At 30.3% G+C, this 26038-nt stretch overlaps 3 protein-coding genes across 4 annotated transcripts; all 3 read left to right on the forward strand.

The window, feature by feature from the left end:
- Window positions 1-545: 545 nt before the first annotated feature.
- LOC129296158 (probable disease resistance protein At5g66890) lies at window positions 546-1813 on the forward strand (the record flags this gene model as incomplete). Its single annotated transcript, XM_054934745.1, has 2 exons — window positions 546-763; window positions 831-1813. Coding segments are annotated over 2 exons (1093 nt in total), but the record flags the coding sequence as incomplete, so codon positions are not given.
- On the forward strand, window positions 1570-10446 carry LOC129296159 (probable disease resistance protein At5g66910). Of its 2 annotated transcripts, none has more exons than XM_054934746.1 (5): window positions 1570-1708; window positions 5988-6683; window positions 7819-8539; window positions 9076-9335; window positions 9406-10446. In XM_054934746.1, exons 2-5 carry the CDS (start codon window positions 6071-6073, stop codon window positions 10275-10277), a joined length of 2466 nt encoding a protein of 821 aa, XP_054790721.1. In that variant the 5' UTR covers window positions 1570-1708; window positions 5988-6070; the 3' UTR covers window positions 10278-10446. The 2 variants fall into 2 exon arrangements, with proteins under 2 accessions (XP_054790721.1, XP_054790722.1); XM_054934747.1 differs by having other exon boundaries at window positions 7855-8539.
- Window positions 10447-15717: 5271 nt separating this feature from the next.
- Window positions 15718-17532, forward strand: LOC129296155 (probable disease resistance protein At4g33300). The gene is made up of 3 exons (XM_054934741.1): window positions 15718-16179; window positions 16274-16494; window positions 16580-17532. Exon 3 carries the CDS (start codon window positions 16693-16695, stop codon window positions 17239-17241), a length of 549 nt encoding a protein of 182 aa, XP_054790716.1. The 5' UTR covers window positions 15718-16179; window positions 16274-16494; window positions 16580-16692; the 3' UTR covers window positions 17242-17532.
- Window positions 17533-26038: the final 8506 nt, after the last annotated feature.

The following is a 26038-nucleotide window of genomic DNA, read 5'->3' on the forward strand; positions in this document are numbered from 1 at the left end:
TTTAAGGATTTTCTAAACACATTAATTATAATTAAAGACCTTAAAACTATGAAATTTCATTAAAAAAACAACGATCCCTATTGTTAGAATTAATTTTTTTTGATTGAATTTTTTTAATACTAATCTTCTGTATTTTTAATACTCATTTTTTATATTTTTAATGCTCATCTTCAATGTTTTTAGCCTTGAGGTTTTTTTTTTTTTTTTCAATAGTCACTTTAAATTTTTTCAATAGTACTCATCTTGACATCTTCTATGGTTGCAGATAATAAGTATTGAGAACATCTAAGTTAATAATTGAAAACAAAAAGAAATGTGCTAAAAATAGTTAAAATGAGTACTGAAAATTTAGTAATAAAAGTATGAAATTAAAGATGAGTATTAAAAAAAATTAAAGTATATATTTCATCCTTTTCATTTAAGTTCCTTAATTTTATAAAGTATATAGGATCAGTGAGAGTGATATCAACGTGGCGATTTATTTCCCACACACTGATGACTTTGAACAAATTAATTTATACATGTACTTTCGTAATCTTAACCAGGCGAATTGGAAGCGACGAAGACAATTACTACGAGAATCACTTCATAACTCAGCACAATATTCCTAGAGAGCTGGCTAACAAATATTCCAGCGAGCAGGGGGATGCATTCGAGAGGGAAAGACTAATTATTGAAATAAATGGGAACGATCCTCCTGAATGGTGGCAGCAAAATCAGCCGCAGCAAAGGGTAGATGCTCGTGTATTATCCATTTTTACAGGTTTGTTTCTCCTCTCTTAGTTTCTCTTTCTGTTTCTTTTCCACACTTGATTGGTGCCATCTTGCAGATCAAGAGGTCACTCCAGATTGGTACGTAATTCAAGCGGCCCAAGCCGAGGTTCTGATTTTAAACCTTAAGACTACCGAATATACGTTTCCAGGATTCATTAGGGAAACGAAAAAACTGAAAGTTCTCATCGTGATCAATCATGTGCACCGCTGGTTCACTAAATTCAAAAACTTCGAGTTGATTATTTTTCTGCAAACGCTCAGGAGAATCAGATTGCAGCAGGTTTCAGTTCCTTGCCTTTGGGAATCCAAGAACCTGCACAAGCTAACGCTTTACATGTGTGAAGTGTACACGGCTTTTGAAAACAGTTCCATCAAGTTCCCAAACCTGGTGGAGCTGAACATTGAGTATTGCAAAGATTTGCTGAAGTTGCCTGATGGGATTTGCCATATTGAAACCTTAAAGAAGCTCAGCATCAGTAATTGCTCCAAGTTTACGGAACTTCCGCAGGAAATTGGAAGGCTTAAGAAGTTGAAATTACTAAGGATTAGTTACTGCGCGGAGGAGTTTGAGAAAATACCAGAGTCGATCACAGAGCTCGAGAGCCTAAGCTTTCTTGACATATCATTCTGCCTGAACATTAAGAAGTTACCGGACAATATTGGCGAGTTAAGGAGTCTAACAAATTTTAATATGTCAGATTGCTCAATTAGTGATCTGCCTGCAGCCTCTGTCATGAGATTGAAGCATTTAAAGAAAGTGACATGCGATGAATATACATATCATATTTGGGAAGTTATCAAGGGTCTCATAGACTTCGAACTCAAGGTAGAGACGGCCAAAGGAATTACCTTAAATTGGCTGCGGAGTGACTTTGAAGGCGATGACGAGGATGGCATAACCATGAAAATGGACAGAGATGATTATTCATGACAGGTAAATGTACTTTTCATTTCGGAATAGAAGTGATAATAACAAAACTACAGTTTCCATTTGCTAACAGTTTATTTGGATTAATGAGAATTTAGATTGAATCTTTTATTTAAATATATAAAAATTTATAGATTTGGATTTGAAATCCATTTCTTCCCATATTTTTTTATAATTTTAAATTTTCTTTATACTTTATCATTTGAAATTTCTATCATTTTGAATATTTTGTTCTCTTATAATTAACTATTTATATAATTATTACTTTATGGATAAGTTTTTAAATATTTTAAAATATGATCCATTCATAAAATTAATTAGATATATTTTTCTTTTTATCCTCAGAATAAATTTATTATAAAAACAAATATATTTGATTTAATTAATCTTTAGCTGATTAAATCTTTCATTTTTATCATAAAAAATCATATTGTGTGTGCTCTCTCTTTGATTTATCATCTCTGAATATTTTCTTCATCATATTTTTGGATCTGATTTTTTTTTATCATCATATTCATCTCTTATACAGTGTTTTTCTTCATTAAAATTTTTTATCTAATTTTTCTGGATCACTATCTTCATCACAAAGCTTTTCCTCTCTCTCCCTCTTTATTTTTCCCAGATATTACAAAGAGGACATTAACATTAAAAAGAAAACTCCATTACTAATCTACGATACTATATTATTGATATACGGTTGTATATCAATAATAAACAAATTGGTAAGTTAAAATCACTGACATGACTTATGTATTAGTGATATATAATTTTATATCATTGATATACTATCATAAATTAACATAACCAGATAATTAGACATAAACTTATTTATAATTGATATACAGATACATAATCATTTTTTCAAAACAGATCAAACAAAATCTTAGGAAACCCTTGCTTGAACTCTGACTTTGTAACAGAGTCTAACTGAACTTCCTCACCCTAGATTTACAGCTTTAGTGTAGCTTTGTGTAGAAGTTGTAGTTCAGACTTCCTCACCTTGCATTCGTGATTTTTCAACCTAAATCTGTAGCTTCCAATCTGCCTTACCTTGTGTTCTTGTAGTCTCCTAGTTGAATCTCTAACTCTGTTTATCCATTGGTGTGAGTTGTTCCATTATCAACTATCAATTTCTTCGTTGTTATGACCAAGAGTGCAGTGTCGTCTCCACATCTTCGGGTGGGTGAAAGCGAAACCAGTGTGAAAAAGAGGAATCAGGGTATTGTGATGCTAAATGGTAGTTTTGTCTTTTGTATCAAAGATAAATTAGAAAATGACCATTATCTTAATTTAGGAAAAGGTGGGTTATTAGTTTTCTTTAATCATATAATGTTGGCTAAATTTTCTAAAGCCCTAAAATTAATCCTCACTAGAAAAGGCACCCATATATAATGACTGGCTATGTTTCGAATAGGATTGCCTTCAATAGGATGTTACCTGTGTAGAATAAAAAATAGATAATAATTTGTTTTATCTTACACAAATTATTTTAAAGTATGATATCATGTGCATATAAAAATATAAACAATTTATATATGTGATCCCCACATAAATTAATTTTTTTGGCCAACATATAAATTAAAATTTAAACAATATATTATGGTTTATAAGTTATTAGTTGTAAATATAAATAACCATTTATTTTATTTAAGAATTTTTCATCCTCGTCTGTATAAAAAAAATGTAAATAACATAATTTTTTTATACGGTTATATGTTTATATTCAAATATTATTTGGCACAATTTGAGGTAATTCTTCTTTGCATTCACACAATTTTTTATTATAGAAATTTTCTTTTTGTCAACAACTTATTTCATTTTATAACTTGTCATTTTGTGTATATTAAAAATATAAACAACATATTTTATAAGCAAAATTTATAAACCTTACCCTTTGTTATTGAAATTTTAAAATTTAAAACTAAATTAGCACGTACATAAATAAAAAAAATGTTAAAATACTATCATTTAATTATAGATTATAACTCACTCTACTTTAAATTTGTTATCAAATGCATATTAAAAAATAGATGATAAAACTTTAGCCCTTCAATTTTACATTAATATTTAGTCTTTTAAATTTACTGTTTGAATAAAAGGTAACATACCACTAAAATTTGCTAACATAAGTGAAGAATATTGAGTTTGACATCTACCTAAATTAATGATAAAATCAATCTGACTTGAAGGCCAATTTGTTTTCATTTAGCCATATGCAATATGTCAAGTCATCAACTAATTTTATATGTTAGATTATTTTAAATTAAAGGTTGATTTGTGTTTCAAAATCTAAAAGATTGAAGTGGCAATTTCTTCCCATAACTAAATTATCATTGTCATGCTTGTATGTATCGACACCACGATAGGCAGAAAAGGATGGTAACATTGACGAATTAAAAAAGAGAGATGGGATTTAAAATATTTCTTCTATTTTTTTTTAATAACCCAAGAAGAAGATTCTGTCAGTAGAAGAGATCTCTCCAGTGATATTAAAAGAGAGAGATAGATTTCACCAAAAAGTTACTGTATATATAAAGATTGAGATTGAAACCTTCAATTATTTATTTGAACAACAAAAGTTTCACTCGCATTAATTTTAGCTGATAATATTTTTTTATTTTTATTTATAAATTATTTTTAGTATTTTTATTAAAAAATAAATAAAATTTTAAAATTGATAATCATTAACTCTGTCTTTACTAATTTTTTTTTACTTTTCTTATATTAAATATGTTTTTTTTAAAAAAAATTCTATTTTCTTACATTAATATTATATATTGAATAAAGGTAAAATAAAAATTCATAAAAAAAATAATATGATGCCTTAATAAAAGAATCACAAAAACCCTTATCCAACTACTTTAATAAATAGGACAAGAGGGATAATTCATGAGTCGGTTTATTGAATTAATTACTTAATTTAATTTATATAGCTAAAACCTAGAAGTTCCCTTAATTTATAGCCACAACTTTTTGTTTTTCTTCTTGGCATATTCTCACCATCAATGACTTGTAATGCTCTATAAAAAAAGTTAATAGTCAAAAGAATCCATAAACATAAGAAAATATAAAGCAACCAATATTCTTATATTCAAAGTTATCTATAGTCCCCACCCAACACCACCATGGCCAGCCATTTCTTTGAAATTTACGGCTATGAAAAATAATTCCATTCGCATTTTTTTTAATCATGTAATCGAACCGGACAACCGGTGGTCCTCTCCCAGGATCAATTTTTTGTGCCTGTTAAGGAAGATGAGATGTGGATGATCTAAATTTAAAACTTTTAATTTATTTTTATTTCATATTTATTAAAATAAGAACTTATAAAAATTTTACAAAAAATTTAATAAATCTCTTTTATCAACAATTTGGTCAGAACAGTTAACATTTAATTTGAATTATCCAAATTTAATATTATATAAAGCCCATCCAAAATACATCTAACTAATTAATTTATAAAAGTATAAATTTTTTATTATTAAATTGGACTGTCTAGATTAAATCAGTAATATTTATAGTAATAATAAATATATTACCAAAAAATTATAATTTTTATTTTAATATATAAAATAATAATAATAATAATAATAATAATAATAATAATAATAATAAATATATTAAAATTTTATTTTACGAAGGGGTGGTCCCCTAGCTCCTCTGTGTCTTCTTCTACACTATTATCAGAATCGGACTGACTAGCCGATCCGACTAGTTGAATCAGGAATCGGTCATAGGTCCAATTACACCTAAAAATTGCTTTCCTTGTGAACCGCTCATGAACCGGTTGAGTCGGATGTGAAAAATTAGTTGAACCAGCCATTTTACTTTTTTATTTTTTATTTTTAACTCATATTTTTAAAATATAATTTATACACATTTATACCCAATAAGCATGGTGAAATGAAAAAATGCAAGAAATATGTATAAATTATGTGTGTGTGTATATATTTTAATGTTATAAATTATAAATTATGAAATAATTATATTATTTTGGATGAAAATGATGTCATAATATAAATTATAAATTATCTTGTTTGAAATTTACATATTCATTTTTCTTACTATATATGATTTCTTTTTACTTTAAATATATAATATTTAAAATATATCAATTTATTTATGATCAGTTTGATCTCGATTTAGACCGCAGTCCAACCATTGAACCGTGAACCGATACCTTGAACCGGTTCAATGACCGGTCCGGTTTTCATAACATTGTTCTTGTATCACCAATAATTAATATAAGTTTCTTTAATTTTCATTACATGGACTCCAAGAGTAGTCTTCCACCCTCAAAAACAAATTGCTGAGGAAGTTTAGGAAAGGTGGAAAGCCAGGCTGTGAGGTGCCTGATCGATCGAGAGGATGGGGGATCCCGTGTCGCTGGTTTTGGAGTTAGGAAGGGAGGCTGCGGATATAATTAACAGGGGTCTGAATCATGGAAGCACAGCCGAGAGTTTCAACAACACAGTGGATCTAGTAGGCCCAAAGCTTGAAAGAATTGAACAACTCCTCAGCACGACGACGTCGGAATCGTCAGCCCAGGACATAAAGGCTTTGCAGGTGATCAGGAGGAAAATCCAAAAGGCTCGGAACAAATACTCCATAATCGGATTCTGGAACTGCTGGATGGCGCCAAGTTACCAGCAAAAGCTTCAGAGTGCACACCATGAAATCCAAGGTTTAATAAATACTTGGAGTATGTTGGTGACGGCGGAGGCTGTGATCGAAGGCCGAGCCCACCGACCCGGGAATAGTACTGTACCCGGCAATGATAATATTCGTCAACCAAGGTTTAAGATTGATCACGAAACGATGTCGTCGGAGTTTACAGTGGGATGGAACAGTCCGTTGATGACAAATTTGAAGTCTAGCCTCATGAGAGATGGCGGAGACCGGATCCTTAACTTGACTGGTTTCACCGGCTCGGGGAAGACCACCTTGGCCCAGCAGCTCTGTCGTGATATTGATGTGCGAGGTAACACTGAAATCTAATCTTCCATAATCTTGCACATATATATTAGCAGGATAGATTCACCTGGCCTCGAAGTCCATCTACACTTATTCTTGTAATGTGACTCGAACCAGGAGGCTTGGTAAGGCACATAAATATAATATATTTACATGATCAGGAGAGGATAGATTCATCTTATAATTTCATCCACACCTATTCTTGTCATACGAATCAAACCAGGTGGCTAGTTTTTTCAAGCCTCTTCCGTTTACTCTAATTTGGTACACCGTTAGAAATATTAGGTTAAAAATTTTAAAATACCTAATTATTTATTTATAGTCATATTGAAAATTTTAAGATTATTAATTTTCTATTATAATTAAATATCAACTCTCCCCCAATTTACAAAACTTTAAATAATTAAGGTGATTAATATTTAAATAAATAATTTAAAAATATTGTATTAACATTAATGAAGTTTAAAGGTAATAAGCATAAATTATAAGATGTCGTGCCGGTTCGAAGGCCCCAGCAAAGAAAGAGAAAATCATAAATAAGTCCAAAATAAGATAATTAATTATAGACAAGCCCTCTAAATTTGCTTTATTCATGACAAGATTTAACTACATAACATTATATATTTAATATGATTTTATTTAATTAAATTAAAATAAAAAAAATTTGTTATAAAATTAATTATATATAAAAAATACGATATTTAATATAAAAAAAGTTAATAACGCAAGGTTTTTTTTTTTTTTGTAAAATACAGGGCCAAGGCCCGAAATTTATTTCATACGTATCAACCTGGGCTTAGAAACGCCCACCTGATTCCTGTACAACAATTCTTGCAACTCTATCGGGTTCCAACAGAAAGAACAACCCTGCTCTTTCCTCAAGCTCAGACCTACTAAATGGTCAGCACAACAATTACCCTCCTTGCATGCATGTGACACCCTCACATCCCAACTGGGATCTCTCAAACGTGTGAAACATCATGTAACACTCCATTATCAGTCTCATTACAATCAACTAACTTACCAAGCATACTAGCTGCAGAGGTGGCGTCTCAACAATTATCTCAACAATGAGTTTGTCCAAATATGAATATATGACGGTAATGACTGATTATCAACTTGGGGCTGATATGGATGAACAGGCTGCTTCAGCGACAATATCCTGTTTGTGCCCGTAGGTTCAAAGATTGAAAGCGATGGAGATCTGGCTAAGCAGGTGGAACACGAGTTGCGTGAAAATGGGAGGAAGACAGTGTTGCTGGTGCTGGATGATGTTGAGGCTGGCTCAGAACAACCTGTTACGCGGTGGAGCAATCAAATGTCATCAAATACTAAATCCAAGATTTTGGTCACTTCGAGAGCTGCCCTCCAAGGTTTGGGCATCCCAGTGCAGATGACGCCATTGCGTGACGAAGATGCCATCGATCTTTTACGGCATTTTGTTCGACCAAGTGGCACATCCACCTACACTTTCCCTGACCGTCCCATTCTCCTACAGGTCGTACAAGTCTGTGGAGGTTATCCGATGGCCATTAAAATAATTGGCGGGGATCTCCAAGGGAAGCCCATTGAGTTCTGGCAAAAGAAGCTGAAACAATGGTCACACCAAGGTCGCTCTGTCCTTCAAACTGATACAGAGCTGCTTACTCGTCTCCATGATTCCTTGAGTGTCTCCAAAGAATATCAAAGCAACAGAGAATTCTTCATGGACCTTGGCTTATTCCCCAGAAATAAAATGATCCCCGTTACTGCCTTGTTTGACATGTGGATGGAACTTTACGAACAAGTCAAGGATGACATAGATGCCATGATCCACATCCACTATTTGACAAACATGAATCTGGCTGATCAGGTGGTTCGAAGGTAAGTATACAACTACATTAAAACAAAAAAACAAAAAATTGGCTGATGTACAATTATTTAATGCCAAGAATTTGATTGATATATAGAAGTGGTTGAAAGGTAAATACACTGAGGAGTGAATCCATGGTGGCGATTTATTTCTCATATACAGATATAGTTAGGAATACGCAGTCAAATGGAGAGAACAAATAAGCAAGAAGTAGTAGAAGAATATCTATTTTAATTCAAACCATTAAATTTATAATTTCTTTCACTTTATTATATATTAGTTCTTAAGTCGACCATGTAGAACTTCTCAAGTCAACTCATATTCACTCACACCTGTATATTTTAACAATCTCTCCCTCAAATAACAGCTCATCATAAGCTCCCCATGCATTGAGGACGCCACCAAATATATAAACTTCGAATTTTGTTTTAAGTTAAGATATGGTGCACTGACACTAGTGCTCTGTATTAGCGATCCTCATAACACACACTGGTTGGAACAAATTAATTTATTAAAATGTGCTTTCGTAATCTTGTGACTGAACCAGGCGAATTGGAAGCGATGAAGACAATTACTACGAGAATCACTTCATAACCCAGCATAATATTCCAAGAGAGCTGGCTAAAAATTCAAGCGAGCAGGGGGAAGCATTCCAGAGGAAAAGACTATTTATTGAAATAAATCTGAATGATCCTCCCGAATGGTGGCAACAAAAACCGCCGCAGCGAGGGATCTCTGCCTGCTTGCCATTGCTGAAAGGACCAACGCAGCAAAGGGTAGATGCTCGTATATTATCCATTTTAACAGGTTTGTTTTTCTCTCTTAGTTTCTCTTTCTGCTTCTTTCTCTTCCGCTCTTGATTGATGCTCTATTGCAGATCAAGAAGTCACTCCCTATTGGTGCGTAATTCAAGCGGCCCGAGCTGAGGTTCTGATTTTAAACCTTAAGACTTCAGAATATACGTTGCCGGGATTCATTAGGGAAATGAGAAGCCTGAAAGTTCTCATCATGATCAATTGTGTGTACCGCTGGTTCACTAAATTCAAAAACTTTGAGCTGATTAGATTTCTACAGACGCTCAGGAGAATCAGATTGCAGCAGGTTTCAGTTCCTTGCCTTTGGGAATCCAAGAACCTGCACAAGTTAACGCTTTACATGTGTGAAGTATCCGCGGCTTTTGAGAACAGTTCCATGAAGTTCTCAAATTTGGTAGAGCTGAACATTGAGTATTGCAAAGATTTGGTGAAGCTGCCTGATGGATTTTGCGACATTGAAACCCTCGAGAAGCTCAGCATCAGTAATTGCTCCAAGTTTACTCAAATTCCGCAAGAAATTGGAAGGCTTAAGAACTTGAGATTACTACGGATTAGTTACTGCGTGGAGATGGAGGAAATACCAGAGTCAATCACGGAGCTCAAGAGCCTAAGCTTTCTTGACATATCATTCTGCCTGAACATCAAGAAGTTACCGGACAACATTGGTGAGTTGAGGAGTCTAACGAATTTCAATATGTCGGATTGCTCAATAAGTGATCTGCCTGCAGACTCGGTGATGAGATTGACGCATTTAAAGAGAGTGACATGCGATGAATATACATATCATCTTTGGGAAGTTATCAAGGGTTTCATAGACTTCGAGCTGAAGGTAGAGACGGACAAGAGCGTTACCTTAAATTGGCTCCGGGGTGACTTCGAAGGAGATGACGAGGATGGCATCACCATGAAAATGGATAGGGATGATTATTCATAGCTGGTGAATGCATTTTTCAGTTCTGAAAATAAAACCACAGTTTTCATTTGCTAATATATTTTGGGTGATAAAAATAAAAAAGTTTATTTGCTTTCTATGCACTAGCTACCAAAAATTGACATGCATGTAAAATGCTCTATATATTTAACATGTTTTTTTTCTTCCGTTATTTCATTTTTGTTTTCCCGGTTCGTCGTCCTAATGAATCTCCTTCTGTGAATTTGTACAAGAATGTTGGTTTACTACTACTAGACAACCAATACTCAGAATCCAGCCTCTGTTTCCATGGGATCAACGGGATGTAACTTTTCCGGATCTTTCCATATTCCTTATTTGACCTTTTCCTTTGGCACCAAAAAATATAATCATAACAAAATAAAGGGAAAGAAGAAGAAGCAGAAATCACAATCGGAAAAAAAAAAAAAACAGAGAAAGAGAAGAAATTCATTTATTTGGAAAATTATTAAATGGATAAATGCACTGGTTTAAAGATCCAGTTTGCGTTGCGGTAGTGCAGTAAGATGGAAAGTGAATAATTTAGCAAATATTCAATCAAAGATATCAATTGGTCAAGGAGTCAGGTGTGTTTGGATTTCAATTGAAAAATTTGATTATGAAAAAAATTGATTATTAGAACGTTATTATGTTTGGATAAATTTTCAAAAATTAATTATGAAAAAATTGATAATGTTTGAATAATTTTTTTTAAATTAATTTTAAGTAAATAATTCTACTATTTAAAGTGACAAGCTACTAATGTTCATAATTAATTTTTTAAAATGGAACAAGTTCTAGCTCATCTCTAATGGAGTTTAAAAATATTGAGGTGTTTGGATAAAATTTTTTAAAACCATAATTTTAAATTTAGAATTGATTTTAGAAAGATATCCAAATAGGCCGGCCAAGTACTAGAAAGGAAGGAGCTAAACTTTTCAAGAGCAATGGACTTTTCCATGTCTGGTTCACTAAAAATTCTTTCTAAAAAGTGAAGCCTTACACTTTCTTCACAATTATGAAAGAAAATTATTGCTTTCTGTCCCATTTTTTATTTTAAAAATTTTTTTTATAATATAATTTTTAGACTTGTTTTTTAAAATAAAATGAAATGAAAATATGTTTGGTCATGTTAATTCAAAAATAATTATAGAATTAAAAAATAAGATGATAATGATAGTTACAGGCAATTAATTGGGGTGGTTTGTGGTACAAACCAGTCAAGCTAACTAAATATTTCAATAATCAAATACAATGTGATTTGAAAAAAAAAACGAAATGAAAATAAATTTAAAATGTTTTTATTTTTTATTTTTTATTTTTAAAAATAAAAAATGATAATATTTTTGAAAACAAATTATTTTAGTTATTCAAACAAAATCTTTATTTTTTTATTTTTAAAAACATAAAACAGTCTTTAAAAACCAAACATGCTCTTAATGGACAAAATCCAAGCATGTTCCACTTTCCTAATATATAGTTATTATATATTTTCAAATTTGTCCTTAGAATATAAAATAAAATTTAATTAAAAGGATGTTTTTTTATCATGAAAAAGTAATATATTTATTTAAAAAGTAGTTAGACTTCTCAGGAATTATAAAATTCAAACAGATAATCAACTATAAACTTTCTGAACATTTGTCAAGTTGAAATAATTAATTAAATATAATGAAAAATGAATTGGTGACAATGAAAATTCTGAAAAATATCACCTCGATCACAAAAGTCAGATTAGATGGGGATATTATATATGGAACCCACAAAATGACTTGTGAACGCCAATTGAGAAAGACATTGCCTATGAGCAGTTAGACGTGCTACATGTAGAATTTAGAAATTAAATTTGACATTGTCATTGTGCTTACCCTCCACCAAGGCTGTTAAACTCACGATAAACTTACAATAAAAATATAAATTTAAAATTTAAATTAATAAAATTTTATTTTTATTAATAAATAGTCTTTAAAAATATATGATTAAATAATTAAAATATAAAATATGATCATAATTTAATTTAAATATATTTCAAATATAAATAATTGAAATTAAGTTTATCCATATATCAACATAAAAATTTTTAAAATAAGGCAACTTATTTTTTATATTTTTTATTTTTTATTAATATTATTTTTTAGCTTTATTTTTTCATTGAACCGAATCCTACCTTTTCTTTAAATTAAGTTCAACACAATATATACATATCTTGCTCAACGAGCTTCTGAGTAGATATGCACAGTTTTATAAGTTAAAAATATGAAAACAATAAATTCAGAGAATCAATTCGCGAGTTTAACCAAGTTTTATCTAGTTCGAGTTTATGAATAAATTAATACAATGTTATAAGCTAGAAATATAAAAATAATAAACTTATAGAGTCAACTTAAGAGTTTGATAACAATATCCTCCACAACTTAAAACCAAGGCTACTATTGAGGGTAATTAAAAGTGTAATTTGGTTTTGGTTTAATCAAAACACATGAACTAAACCAATGATCGGCTTGTACAAAAAAAAAAACAATTGATTGATTTTTTATTAGATTAGTTTGGTTTGATTTTGAGGTAGTTTGATTGGGTTTAATTTATACATGAATTAAGTTTTAATATTTTTTTAACAAATAAAATCATATATTAAGACTAAAGCATGATATTTTTATTTTTTTTCCTTCATTTTTCAATTTCAAATCATATTCTTGACTTTATTATATATGAATGGAAATGAACGTCATATCTAGAATAAAATATTCAAATTTTATTATCAATAAACATCATTAGTAACACAAGTTAAATTGCATAAGTAATACGAGTTGTGTTCAAATTTAATACTCGATTGTACCTCAAATAAGATTACTTTCAATAGAAGGATATCTATGAAAAATAAAAAAGAGCTTGTTTTGAATCAAAAAAGGGGAAAATTCTATATCTAAAATTATTTAAAAGATCATTCTTGAAGAAACACGAGTATATTTATTTGACTCTCTAATAGCAAAATTGAAAAAGGAAGGGCGAGAGATACTTTTAAAGAATTTTGGGTTTTCGTTCAACTTTAGCTAAAGTTAAAATTAAAAAAGATAAACAATAATAATCTAATATTAATGATATCTAGAAAATACATTTAAAATTATAAAAAAATTGGTTCAGGTTTCGTTAGGATTTCAAAGGAAAAAAAAAAATCAAAATTTAAACCAAATTCCATTTAGTTTTTAAATTTATGAAAACAAACCAGGTTCTAATAATAATAAATTTTATTTTATTTTTATTGGATTAGTTTGATATTGTCAGTTTTGTTCAATTTTGCTGCCCCTTAACTGCTACAATGGGATTAATTAAATATGGAGCAGAAAAAAGTAAGTTTAGTTTGCTTTCCAATGGGACGTGCTTCTCTCTTCTTTTGGACTCCGCGGAGAAGGCTTCGAGCATTGTGGTAAAACGTCCGGTCCAGAGTCTCTTCAACGAGCAACCCACAAAGAAGGAAGCACTGTAACATAAGATAGAAGCATGCATACGGTTGGTTTTGGTGCTCATCAACTTGATAAGATATGAACGGTTAAGATTTTAATTTGGATAGCTTAAATTTAAAGATTGTTTTATATTTTTTAAAATAAAAATTTTAATAAATGTACTCCATCACCAATTTAAATAATTGAGATTTAATTTTGGAGGTCCAATCTAATATTAAAACATTTTATAATTCTTTTTAGAAATTGATTATCCAAATGTATATTGGATAATTTAGATTTGATATTAAAATTTTCAAAATTTTTAATTTAATATATATAACATTAAAAATGAAAATAATATCCAAACTAACATCTTTTTTACAAAAATATTTTTCTTGAAAAAAAAAAAAAAAAGAGTTGCAAGACCACCTTAGCCAAACAGCTCTGTCATGATCCGCGAGTCCAAGGTAACCCTCTCTTCTATCAATAAACACCGTAGAATTATAATTACTGATGAAAGAGTTTTTGTTCCAAAGCATGCATTTTCATCCTATTTATCTTGATAACTATATACCCAGTCAGTATCATTCAAATGGAATAATGAATTGAAGTATGATGCCGAGGACTCATCTGGATGAACAGATTGGTTCAGGGATAATATCTTCGTCGCAGGTTCATGGATTGAAAGCAATGAGGTTGTGGCAGAGCAATTGTTTCAAGAGTTACGTGAAAAAAGGGATACTGAGGCTGTGTTTCTGGTGCTGGATAATTTTCAGCCTGGCTTCGTAGGAATTGTGGAGCAGTGTATGAATTGGATATCATCAAATCCTAAATCTAGAATTTTGGTGATTTCAAGAGTTGATATCCCAGATTTGGGCACCCGAGAGACCAAGACACCACTGGATGAAGATGATGCAATTGAGCTTTTACGTGTGTGTTTGGATTAAAAAATTTACAATTAAAATTAGTAAATTAAGGTTAGAAAAAGAGTCAGTTGATATAACATAATTTATGTTTAAATACCATTTTTTTTAAAAGTTAGATAAATTGAAATTCATTTGAATGGTTTAATTCAAAAGTCATTTGAGATGTTTAATGGTAAAAATAAACATATATTTTTTATCTTAAATAAACATGTTTATATTTTTTTGACTAACTAATAAGTAAAAAATATTAAACTTAAAATCACAACTAATAAATAAAATATCTTAAATATTCAATCATAAAAATTTTAAATAAATTAATATTCAATTGATATGATTTATATATTATGCGTGTCATAATTGTTAGGAGTTTTTTGACACTACTATCCAAGAGAGCGTGGAGCATTGTACGTGTCTTCTTCTTCATGCTCCATAAAGGCTTCACAAACGAGAAACTCATGATGGACCTCAACCTCATGCTCAAATGTCCCAGAAAACTCGCTAGAACAGCCATCGCCAATCTCCTCGCCCACCACCATGGCGGCTCCGCCACCTCCCATGACGTTTCTTGCACTTCTCCACTGCACGAGCGTGTGAGTTCAAAATTTAAAATGTGAGTTTTGAAGATGAGCTGATGGACGGCGTCGCCTGACTAGCGAAAGCAAGAAGCAGATCTATGAGGTGTATAGCAAGCGTTTTGAAGGAAAAAGCAGATCTATGAGTTTTGAAGCAGCTTCGGAGGTCACGGATAAAAAGCAGCTTGCACAAAGGAAAGATGTAGCTATGGTAGATAAAAAGAAAGAGAGAGAAAGTATCAAAATTTAAAATGTATTTAATATTTCCAACAGGCATTAACGCTAACGCTCAGGAGACAAAAGCCAGATGAGTGAGCTTTAACATTAATGCATGTTTATATGCTAACTAAGGTTGAAAAATTATGTTAATCCAAACAAGATTTTTTTAACATTTGTTATCCTAACCTTAGTTTGACCCATTCTAACTAAGGTTAGCATCTAATCCAAACATGCTCGCACCTCACTTTGCAAAACCAGTTGGCACCACCTTCTTTAATTTACCCGAAGATCCGTATTCTCCGACAGGTTCTTTCTCTCTAACCTTGGCTCATGATCAATCATCTCATTTCACAATTTTAGCAAAAAGGATCAACTTGCTTCGATCATCAGGTTGTGAGAAGTTGTGGAGGTTTCCCATTAGCGATCAAAGTAATTGGCGGTGAACTCAGGGGCAGGCACCCTGATATCTGGAGAAAGAAGTCAAAAGAATCCTCACAGAGCGCAGACTATTCTCCTTCAGGGGCGCTTACTTATCTCCATAACTCATTACATTAAGTGTTTTGAAGGATTTTGAAGCCGTTAGAGAATTCTTCATGGACCTTGGCTCATTCCCTAAAAATCAAGTTATCCCTGTTACTGCCTTAAGCGACATGTGGGCAGAGCTTTACCAGGATGATGATGATGGAATAGATGTGATGAGCCACATCCGCCAATTGGCATACATGAATTTGGTTGATAAGGTGGTTCAAAGGTAAATATACTTCTGCCAGCTCAGCAAATGAACTTTGTCTCTTATGTATGTATCCCGTTTCTTGAGTTCGTACATGATATTGTCACTTAACCAGGCGAATTGGAAGTGATGAAGACAATAGCCACAATAACCACATCCTAACCCAGCATAAACTTCTCAGAGTTGGCCAACAAATATTCAAGGGAGGGCGCAGTATTAGAGAGGAAAAGGCTAATTCTTGGGAGTGACTCAGAGCTAGTTCTGTTCCTTTTCTATCACTCCTCGCAGGATCAACACGGCAAAGGACAGCTGCTCGTGTATTATCTATATCGACTGGTCTGTTTAATTTTCTCTCTTTTGACTGCCCACTTATAATTTCTCATTATTCAGTTAATTTCATGTATTATTATCTGCATTGCAGATCAAAACGCCACTCCAAATTGGTGCGACAATATTCAACCAACTGAAGCTGTGGTTCTAGTTTTGAATATTTTCAAGACTTCAGATTACACGTTACCGAAATTCACAAAGGCAATGGGAAACCTGAAAGTTCTTATACTCACTGGTTATGCTTTCTGTTTCACCAAGTTAAGAAATCTCAAGTTACTTGCTTCTTTAAGGAGCCTCAAAAGAATCCAATTGCAGCATGTTTCTATTCCGTCCCTTTGCGACTTGAAGAATGTGACCAAGTTGTCATTTTACATTTGTCAAGTAAAGAAGGCTTTTGAGGATAGTTCCATCGAATTCTCATCAGCATTGCCAAAACTGGAAGACTTGAACATCGAGTATTGCAATGATTTGGTTGCGTTGCCTTCTGGGCTCTGCTTTGTTGTCAACCTGAAGAAACTTGGCATCATTAGTTGCCACAAATTTATTGGACTACCCCAAGTTGAGAATCTGGAATTACTGCAGATTAGTTACTGTGCTGACTTTGAAAATTTGCCAGAGTCAATCACGCAGCTGAGTCATCTAAGAATTCTAGGCATCTCACACTGCGTAATTAAGCTTGAGGAGAATACCAGACAAAATTGGGGAGCTGCAGAATCTGAGAAAGCTTTATATGACAGGTTGCTCAATACATGAATTGCCAGACTCGGCCATGAAATTGGAGCATTTAGAGAAGGTGATATGCGATGACTGTACATCTCATTATGGGAAGTGATCAGTTCGGGGCTACCTAACCTCAAGGCAAACATTGCCCAGACAAACATTACCTTGAATTGGCCTTCGGGCTGTCCTTTAATTAAAATCACAAACAAATTGCTCCATTGGTTTTGCTTGTTTCTTTTCATCTTTTGTCGTTTGAATCAATCATTTTTTGCTGTAAACTTGCACAATCCTGTTATGTCACTTAGACAGATGTTTGTGTTTGATGTCCACTAAAATATGTTTAAAACAAATTATCATGCAATTACATCATGTTTATGAGTTTCACTTTTTCTCTCAATTTATTTTTATTTTTTAATAATTTTATACAAATTTTATAATCATGAAATGATGGCATTTAATCTAAAAGATTCAATCATTTAAAGTCGTAAACTTGGATTACAGACACGTAAAAGTTCGTTATTGATTTTGCTTGTTTCTTTTCATTTTTAATTTTGTGTTGTTTGAATGAATCATTTTCTACCATAAATTTTGTACAACCGCGTATGTCACCTGAAAACTTTGAGACGGATGTTTGGAATTGATGTCCACTAGAATAATATTTTGCCTTATTTATAAATCACTCCCATTATTTTTTGTAAGAATCAAGAAATTCTAAATCTCATTATTTATGTTTAAAAAATTAATAAGTTTTTGACTTTGTTCCTATTAAATATACATACCTTGAAAATCAAATACTTTGGCATTTAATAACCTTTCCAATATTCAATAAGGGCAAAAAAGTAAATATGAATATAATAATTATTGAGATATTATATAAATAGGACCAAAACAAATGCTCTCTCAATCTTATAAATAGGATTAAAGGAGAAAGTAATAATTTTAGTATTGATACAGACATGAATTAATTATTGTGACGCTAAAATAAGCACTAATTGTTAATTAAAAAAATTAATTAATTAAGTATTCCAATTTATTTATCATCCTTGATCCTGTCAATTTTATCAGTCAAATGAATAATTAAACATTGACATAGAATAGCAAAATGTACCACCAAACAGCTGTGGTACATTTGTTGCGACCATTTGGTTGTGCGTGGGATGTTAGTCCATCACGTGGCTCTCGTCGATCAGCCTCAATCTCGCACATTTCTAGTAGGTGCGTCCTCGGATTGGTGAATTCTCAAAACCACGACCACTTTGGATGATACTCCATATAATATATTTAAGAGATGACATAAAATAATATTCATGGATTAATGATTTTGAGTAATTGTGGTACAACCTCACTTGTCTGAAAGCTTCACTAATTAAAAAGGAAATCACGTTCGAGACCTAATCTCGCTGTTTGATTAAAATATTTTCTTGAAGTCAAATAATTTGTTCCAAGTTTGTCCTATTAATTGACCTAAACAGTGCACGGCTTCAGTCATCATTTTCTGTTTCAATTGCCAGCTCGGATTTCAACACTACCATATAATTGGTTTATGATTTAATTCCATGTTCTTTTCTGTCATCATAACAGCGAACTTTCCCGGAAGACCAATATTTTCATTGCTGCTAACTTTTAGGGTCTCTGGGTCGGAGTAGGTGGAATTGGAATATTAATATGTATCAAAAGATTGAAAAAGACACCAGACTTTGAACCATTCTTGAGTCATTTAATTTTAATATACCCTCAAATAAAACTCATTCACTTTCTGATCACTATTAGCCACAATTCTTGTTTATGAAAATATTACCGTCTCTATTCTCTATTAATCGATGCAAAATATTATCCGAGCTTTGTAGGCCAAAAATAATGCTATATTGATTAGGACTAATAATCAGGGAAATAAAAATATTTATTCTCTTTGTAATGATCTTCACCACGAACTTATAAATGACAGCATAAAGACTGGTTGGTCTCAAATCTTTCAAGATCTCAAAGTGATCCTTTTTAGAAATCACCACGATTAGAGTGCTATTAATAAACACGATATCATAGGGACTCCTAAACAGATGTTTTACCATGCGAATAACAGACTGCCCAATGTGTTCCCATTGGCTTCGAAATAATAAGGCATTCAATCCGTTTGGCCCAAGGGCTTTAAGAGCGCCGATATCAAACAAAACTTCTTTGATCTCCAAATCCATCACTGCCTGACCAAACTTTCTCAGGGTGCCTACCTCACTACTAGGATAAGTTCGGGAGCAGATTAAATCGTCTCAGGTAACGATGTCCTCGTGAAATAAGGAAGAGAAGAAATTAGTTGCCATGGATTTAATAGAATCAAGATCATACACCCCATTCTCCATTATCATTCTTAGTGGCCTCCACACGGTTACGTTTACATCTCCCATTTGCAACCCTGTGGTAGGAAGAAGTATTTTTATCACCCTGGAGATTCCAATCTTTTTTGGCTTTTTGAGCCCAGAACAAACACTCTTGAAGCACAATCTTCTCAAGTTTGATCCAAAGCTCCTGTTATAACACTTCTAACGTATTATTCAAAGGGCAATTTGCACCTATCTACTTTGAATCATCATTTTATATTAACTATATCCAATTGAACCGTGAGAAATAAGATATAATATTCATGAGTTACGGATTATAATGCTTGTAAGAATGTTTATATTTTATCTTTATTCAACTGGATTTGACAAAAAAAGGAAAACTTGTCGCAGCTTGTTGACATACAGTCATAAAGTTAGCATGGGCTTGGAAAGAGTTTAATCATTACTTTTGAAATTATGCATGGTTAAAGTGTAAATTTACCTTTCAATTTTTTTTTTAACGACGTATTGGTTACCTTGGAGAGCAAGGTGATACAATATCACCCTTTAAATCTAAGAGATAGATCTGGAGTAATGTTGTCCATCTGTCAAACTTGCATTATTTTGATCATTATGATGAACAAGAAAATTATAAATAAGATTTCTAAAAATTATAAATAAATTCTCATGTGATAAAATTAATATTGATTAAGTTTCCAGAATTATAAATAAATGTTAAGAGATCGTCTGCATTTTCATACATATAAAAGGTCAAAATTTTATTTTAACCAAACATTTTAACTAATTTGATTGGTTATATTTATCGACTGATCATTGGATCACTATCATTAATCATTAAGTAATAGCAAGGTCAGGAATTAATTTAAAAAAATATTATTTTTATGTCAATAATAGTTTGTTTGTAAATTTTTGGAGGAGCAATTGTACATTTATGAGCAAGACTTGTAAATTATAGTCCTAATTTAATTTACAACTCAACTAGCATAAAAAATATATTTACAATTATAAATCCTAAATACACTAGTTGATTTGCAAATTTTTGAATGAGAATTTATAAATTTTGATAGAAAATTTGTAAATTAGCATACTATTTTAATTTATAATTCAAATTAATATGCCAAAAGTATCTCCAAGGTACTATAAGGTCGCAATCTATCTATCTATGTATAAAAGTAAAACCACAAGTCGTCTTTCAAGCTCAACATGTGTCCTTTTTTTTTTTTTAAATGCTGCAAATACAAACTACCACCCCAACTTCATTTAATTCTATTAACTTATTTTTGTAATTTTAATTTTCTATTTTAAAAACTAATTTATTTTAATTAATTTTTTTCTCATTCCTCTCTCATTATCTCTCTCACTCTCTTTGCATTTTAACTCCCCATAATCTTATTCTTATTATTAAACATTTAATTTTAAAAACTAATAGATCATGGCAGGATAAAAATAAGAATGATAAATAATATATTATTTATTATGATAAATTATATAATAATATTTTAAATTAAGTAAATCTACATATCTATATGCAAAACTAAAATCGTAGGTTGCCTTCTAGATTCGACATGTATGCATTCTTTAAAATTTTGTGATTATAAGTTATCCATGTCAACATTAACTTTTAAAAATAATTTTTTGTACATAATACCAAAAAAATTTTTATGAATGATAATAATATTATCTTTAAATTATAGAAACCACTTCCTTTTATCCCTAAATTTTTCTCCCCATAATTTTATCCATTATCATAACTTTTCAACTTCTCCACCATCTAAAATATACAATTTCAGCATGCATGTTAGATTTTCTATCAAATCTTCTTAAATATTAAAAAATAGTATATTTAAAATTAAATAAGTTATTTTAATTCCTATTTTCTCTCATTTCTCTCCCACTCTCCTATCTTCATAACTTCCCATAATTTTTTTCTTATTTTTAGTTTTAAAATTCTAATTACACACATACACAATCACATTGAGCAATTACAAAGCATACGAGATTTTCTTTCAATCCTTGTATCATTCAATTGCTCCATTCCCTCATCAAGGCAAGTAAAATCACAAAACTCTCATTCTCTCTAGCTCCTCCTTTCATCACCAATGCCCTCTCACCCCTTGTATTATCTTTTATGATGATTTTTCATTCCTAGTCAATAGCACGATGAGGTTGTTATGTTCTTGTAGACATCAAAAGAGCAATTTAATTTTTGATAGATCTCATATTCATGGTAGATACTAGCTAATTGCACATAATCATGCATTTTGTAATTTTTTTCAACTGAATTTTCCTCCGTCATTCTAAATCTCTCTTTCATAACCAATAGAATTGAAAAAACTAACTGTGCTCTATTTTTGTGAAGTTATGGTTTCATAGAATTTAAATTTTAATTTTTAAAATATTTATTGTAAATCATATAATGATTTGTTAATTATTTTACAACTCTACAGGTATATTAAAATTGAATGAAGACGAATATATACATTGACATGGTTCTTCACATCAACACAAAATAATTTTTCTTCCACTCTTCATATATCTTGGCTATTGGGCATCTCTTTATAAATTTTTTTTTTTGAAAAGCATACTCATAATATTTTACTCACAGTGATCCAAATTTCTTAATTTCAAATGATATTTTAATGATCTATATTTAATTTTCATTTTTATTTGAATTATAAATGTCAAATGAATTAATCAAATTTTAAATTTTAAAATTATATATAATTTGTATTTGAAAATAATGACTTAACCATCAAATTTATATTTTGATCTTGATGATATTTTATATTGTAATATCTCAGCTACAAGATTTGAAAATCTTGATGTTTGAGTTGAAAATTAAATTTTCAATATATATTAATATGTTTATTTAGTGATATTATAAATCATAAAAATTATAATACTTCAAAAAATTTTCTTCCCTCACACGATTTAATAGAAAAATGGAGCCATGTAATTTTTATGTTTACCTTATAATTTTAATTTTTCATGGATTATATGTGAGAAAAACATTACAAACTATCTAATCATTAGATAGACCTACAAATGATAAAGAAAAAAATACAAAATCAAAATATTAGCACAATAAAAATAATAAATTATATTGTGGTTTACAAAAAAGATATCTTAACAATTGTGGGGTGTTAGACTTGATTAACTATGGTAGCTTGCCTACTAGAGTAAAAACAAAACAAAGCAAAGAAGATTGGTAAATGAGTCAAAGAAAGGAGGTGAAAGATATGAAGAGGAAGGCTACTATGGTTTTGAACATTTGAGCATTCATGATAAATTTTTAGTTTTTGTTTTTATAATTCTACACTTATCTTATTGGTTAATATTATAATTTATTTTATATAAATCTTTTTTATTTGTATTGATTAATATTTTAAAATAAAATTATTTTGAGTTACAAAAATACAACGTGCGTTGCGTGGGTACCATACTAATTGATAATAATAATACCACACAATGAGGTTTTAAATTAGTTTAGATAAGTGATAGTAATACTTTTAGGTTTTTCAAGCTGCCAGCCATGGGATTAAAAAAACTTAATTAATATTAAAATACATTTGCTTATAAACTTGGGGTGTCCAACTATTAGCCAAAAACGAGGATAGCCAAAAGGTCATCCAACTATAAATGAGGATATCCAACGACTAACACTTTTCTTGACATTTGAGGATCCAATGTTGGATTTTAACCAACGATTTATTGTACACAGGGTCAACACTGTTCATATAAATTTCTAATTTTAATAATCTGTTCCAATTTTTGAGGTTGAATTATGAATGGGACTCATCATCTGGACTGAGCATGAATTCATTATGGGCTTTGGGCATTGTTGGGTCAACTGGGTTGCTAGTCTAACTGGGAATGCCGTGTAGAGTTGTTGACGTCGTTACTTTTCTATGATTAGCTTTTTATAATCTTGAAGTTATTTTTGATCTTACGAAGCGTACATGTACATCGTAACAAGCTGGATACGTTTGGCTTGTAGTAGTAGAATGTAGTATTAGTTTGTCTTTTTTTCTTTACTATGTTTGGCCACTTGAAGAAAGTCCGACGTCGGTTGTTTTTCCCCCTGACATCACATAAAATCAGTTTACAATTATAGTGTTTGTAGTGCAGTTATTAGACTTTAATCCCCTCTTTATACATAGTTTGATTTTTGTACTTCCTTTCCTTTTGTTTCTTTTTGCAAGAGACAAATAATAGTCAATATCAAGAAATACGGTTAAAATCAGTTCAACTTTTTAAATACCAGTCCTAATTTATAAGATATTTTAAACAAAATTATGAAAACTTAACCCCAATACTATACAAAAAAAAAAATTATTTACCCAAGTGCTATACATTCAAAAATAATTATATAAATACTACAAATATGAAACTCAACTTGTGTCAAACCTACATATAAATTTTTTTGCAAACGCGCCAGTATGAAACTTGGCTTCTAAGAGACCAAGTTTCACTTAATTTTTTTTTTTTAAAAAAAAGACACAAATGTGACAAGCGTAATAGGTAGGCATGCCACCCATTTCTCTTCAATCTTTTTCCCTTCTCCTCTCCTTTCACCCTCCATCATTGAGTTGTGTGTATGAGTGAAGAGTGAAATGTGAGTATACATTCATTTAAAAAAACTCTGTTTGCATTTTGCATGTAGAATAAACTATATAATTATAATTATAAAAATTACTCCCTCCGTTTAAAAATATAAGGTATTTTTGAGGAGTTGGATATTCAAAAATATGGGGCATTTTTAATCTTTTAAAGTGTAATCGTTGCCTTTTTTTTTAAGTGCCCCTATTGATAATGACTTTATATTTATTGTAGGGTGTTTAATAAGGATAAATATGAAAAGATAGGATTAGTTTAAAAATAGTTAATAACTTTATTAGGGGGTATGATTCGGTTAAAAATACCTTATATTTTTAAACGAAGAAAGTATAAAATAACTGTTTTATATTGTAATATAAGATTTTATAAATTTAAATAAATACGAATTCATATTTACTAGTTTTATATTATTTAAATAAGTTTTTATAAATAATATGCTTATCTTTTAAAGTTTCATGCTTTTATTTTAAAAATTTTCAATAATAGCATGATACTTTAAAAGATAAGCATATTATTTATAAAAACTTGTTTTAAATAATTATAAACAAGGAATAAAAAGACTTAATGCCAACAATTGTTTCTACTCAAAAAGTTTTAAAACTAAAATAATAATTATTAATTTATGGGCATAAATGAATAATCTAATCAAATTTTAAATATTAGTTAATTTAACTTTGTACAAATTTTGATTTTTAAGATTTCCTCTTACATTTTTTTCTCTATTAAAAATTTATATAAAAATATATTTTTAATCCTTTAACTCTACGTAAAATTTTATGTTGATCTCTTAAAATGATTTATATGATACAAATCTTTATAAACAATAATTCATTTTTTCCTAACCATAAAAAATTATCAAATTTGTAAATGATAGGAAAATAGTTAAATATTTTTACATGTACAAATTTGATAATTTTTATGATTAGGAACAAATGAATTATTGTTTACAAAGATTTATACCATATAAATCATTTTAGGGGACTAAAGTAAAATTTTATGTAAAATTAAAGAATTAAAAATATATTTTTATCTAAAATTTTAATAGAGAGAAAATGTAAGAGGAAATCTAAAAATCAAAATTTGTACATGCCAAGAAAATAGTTAAATAAACTAATATTTAAAATTTGATCAAATTATTCATTTATACTGGTAAATTAATTATTATTATTATTATTTTTAACTTTTTGAGTAGAAACTGTTGTTGGCATTAAGTCTTTTTATTCCTTGTTTATAATTTTTAAAAATAATTTTTTATAAATAATATGCTTATCTTTTAAAGTTTCATGCGATTGTTGGGAATTTTTAAAATAAAATAACACTTATTTAAATAATATAAAACTAGTAAATATGAATTCATATTTATTTAAAGTTATAAAATCTTATATTATAATATAAAACAGTTATTTTATAATTTTTATAATCATAATTATATAGTTTATTCTACATACAAAATACAAACTTTTTTTTAGTAGAAGGCCATGGGGTTAACCCATGCAAACAGACAATCTAAGTCTTATCAACGTATAGAATATTCATACAACTAGAGGGCAGATTATCAAAGATCCGAACATTTAAAGTATTGATGGATGCTAAATGAGCCATGCAATCAGTGTAATTGTTAGCTTTTCTGAAGACATGGTCAAAGGTGACCATCCAATCTCTCATAGTAAGTTCTCTAATATTATTGATAGTTGCAGCAAGAGGATAATTAGTGGAGAACTCTTTACATATTAGTGTGAGCGCCTCTATAGAATCAGAGTAGATATTAACTTTATTAAATTTCATTGTCCAACAAATGTTGAGGCCTTCTAAGATGCCCATAAGTTCAGCTGCTGTACTTGGTTGGTAACTGATGTAAAGCCTTTAATCCAGTTGCCTTG

The sequence above is a fragment of the Prosopis cineraria genome, unplaced genomic scaffold (assembly GCF_029017545.1).
Source record: "Prosopis cineraria cultivar Desert tree isolate PC_DT_omini unplaced genomic scaffold, ASM2901754v1 PC271, whole genome shotgun sequence".
In the NCBI taxonomy this organism is placed as follows: domain Eukaryota; kingdom Viridiplantae; phylum Streptophyta; class Magnoliopsida; order Fabales; family Fabaceae; genus Prosopis; species Prosopis cineraria.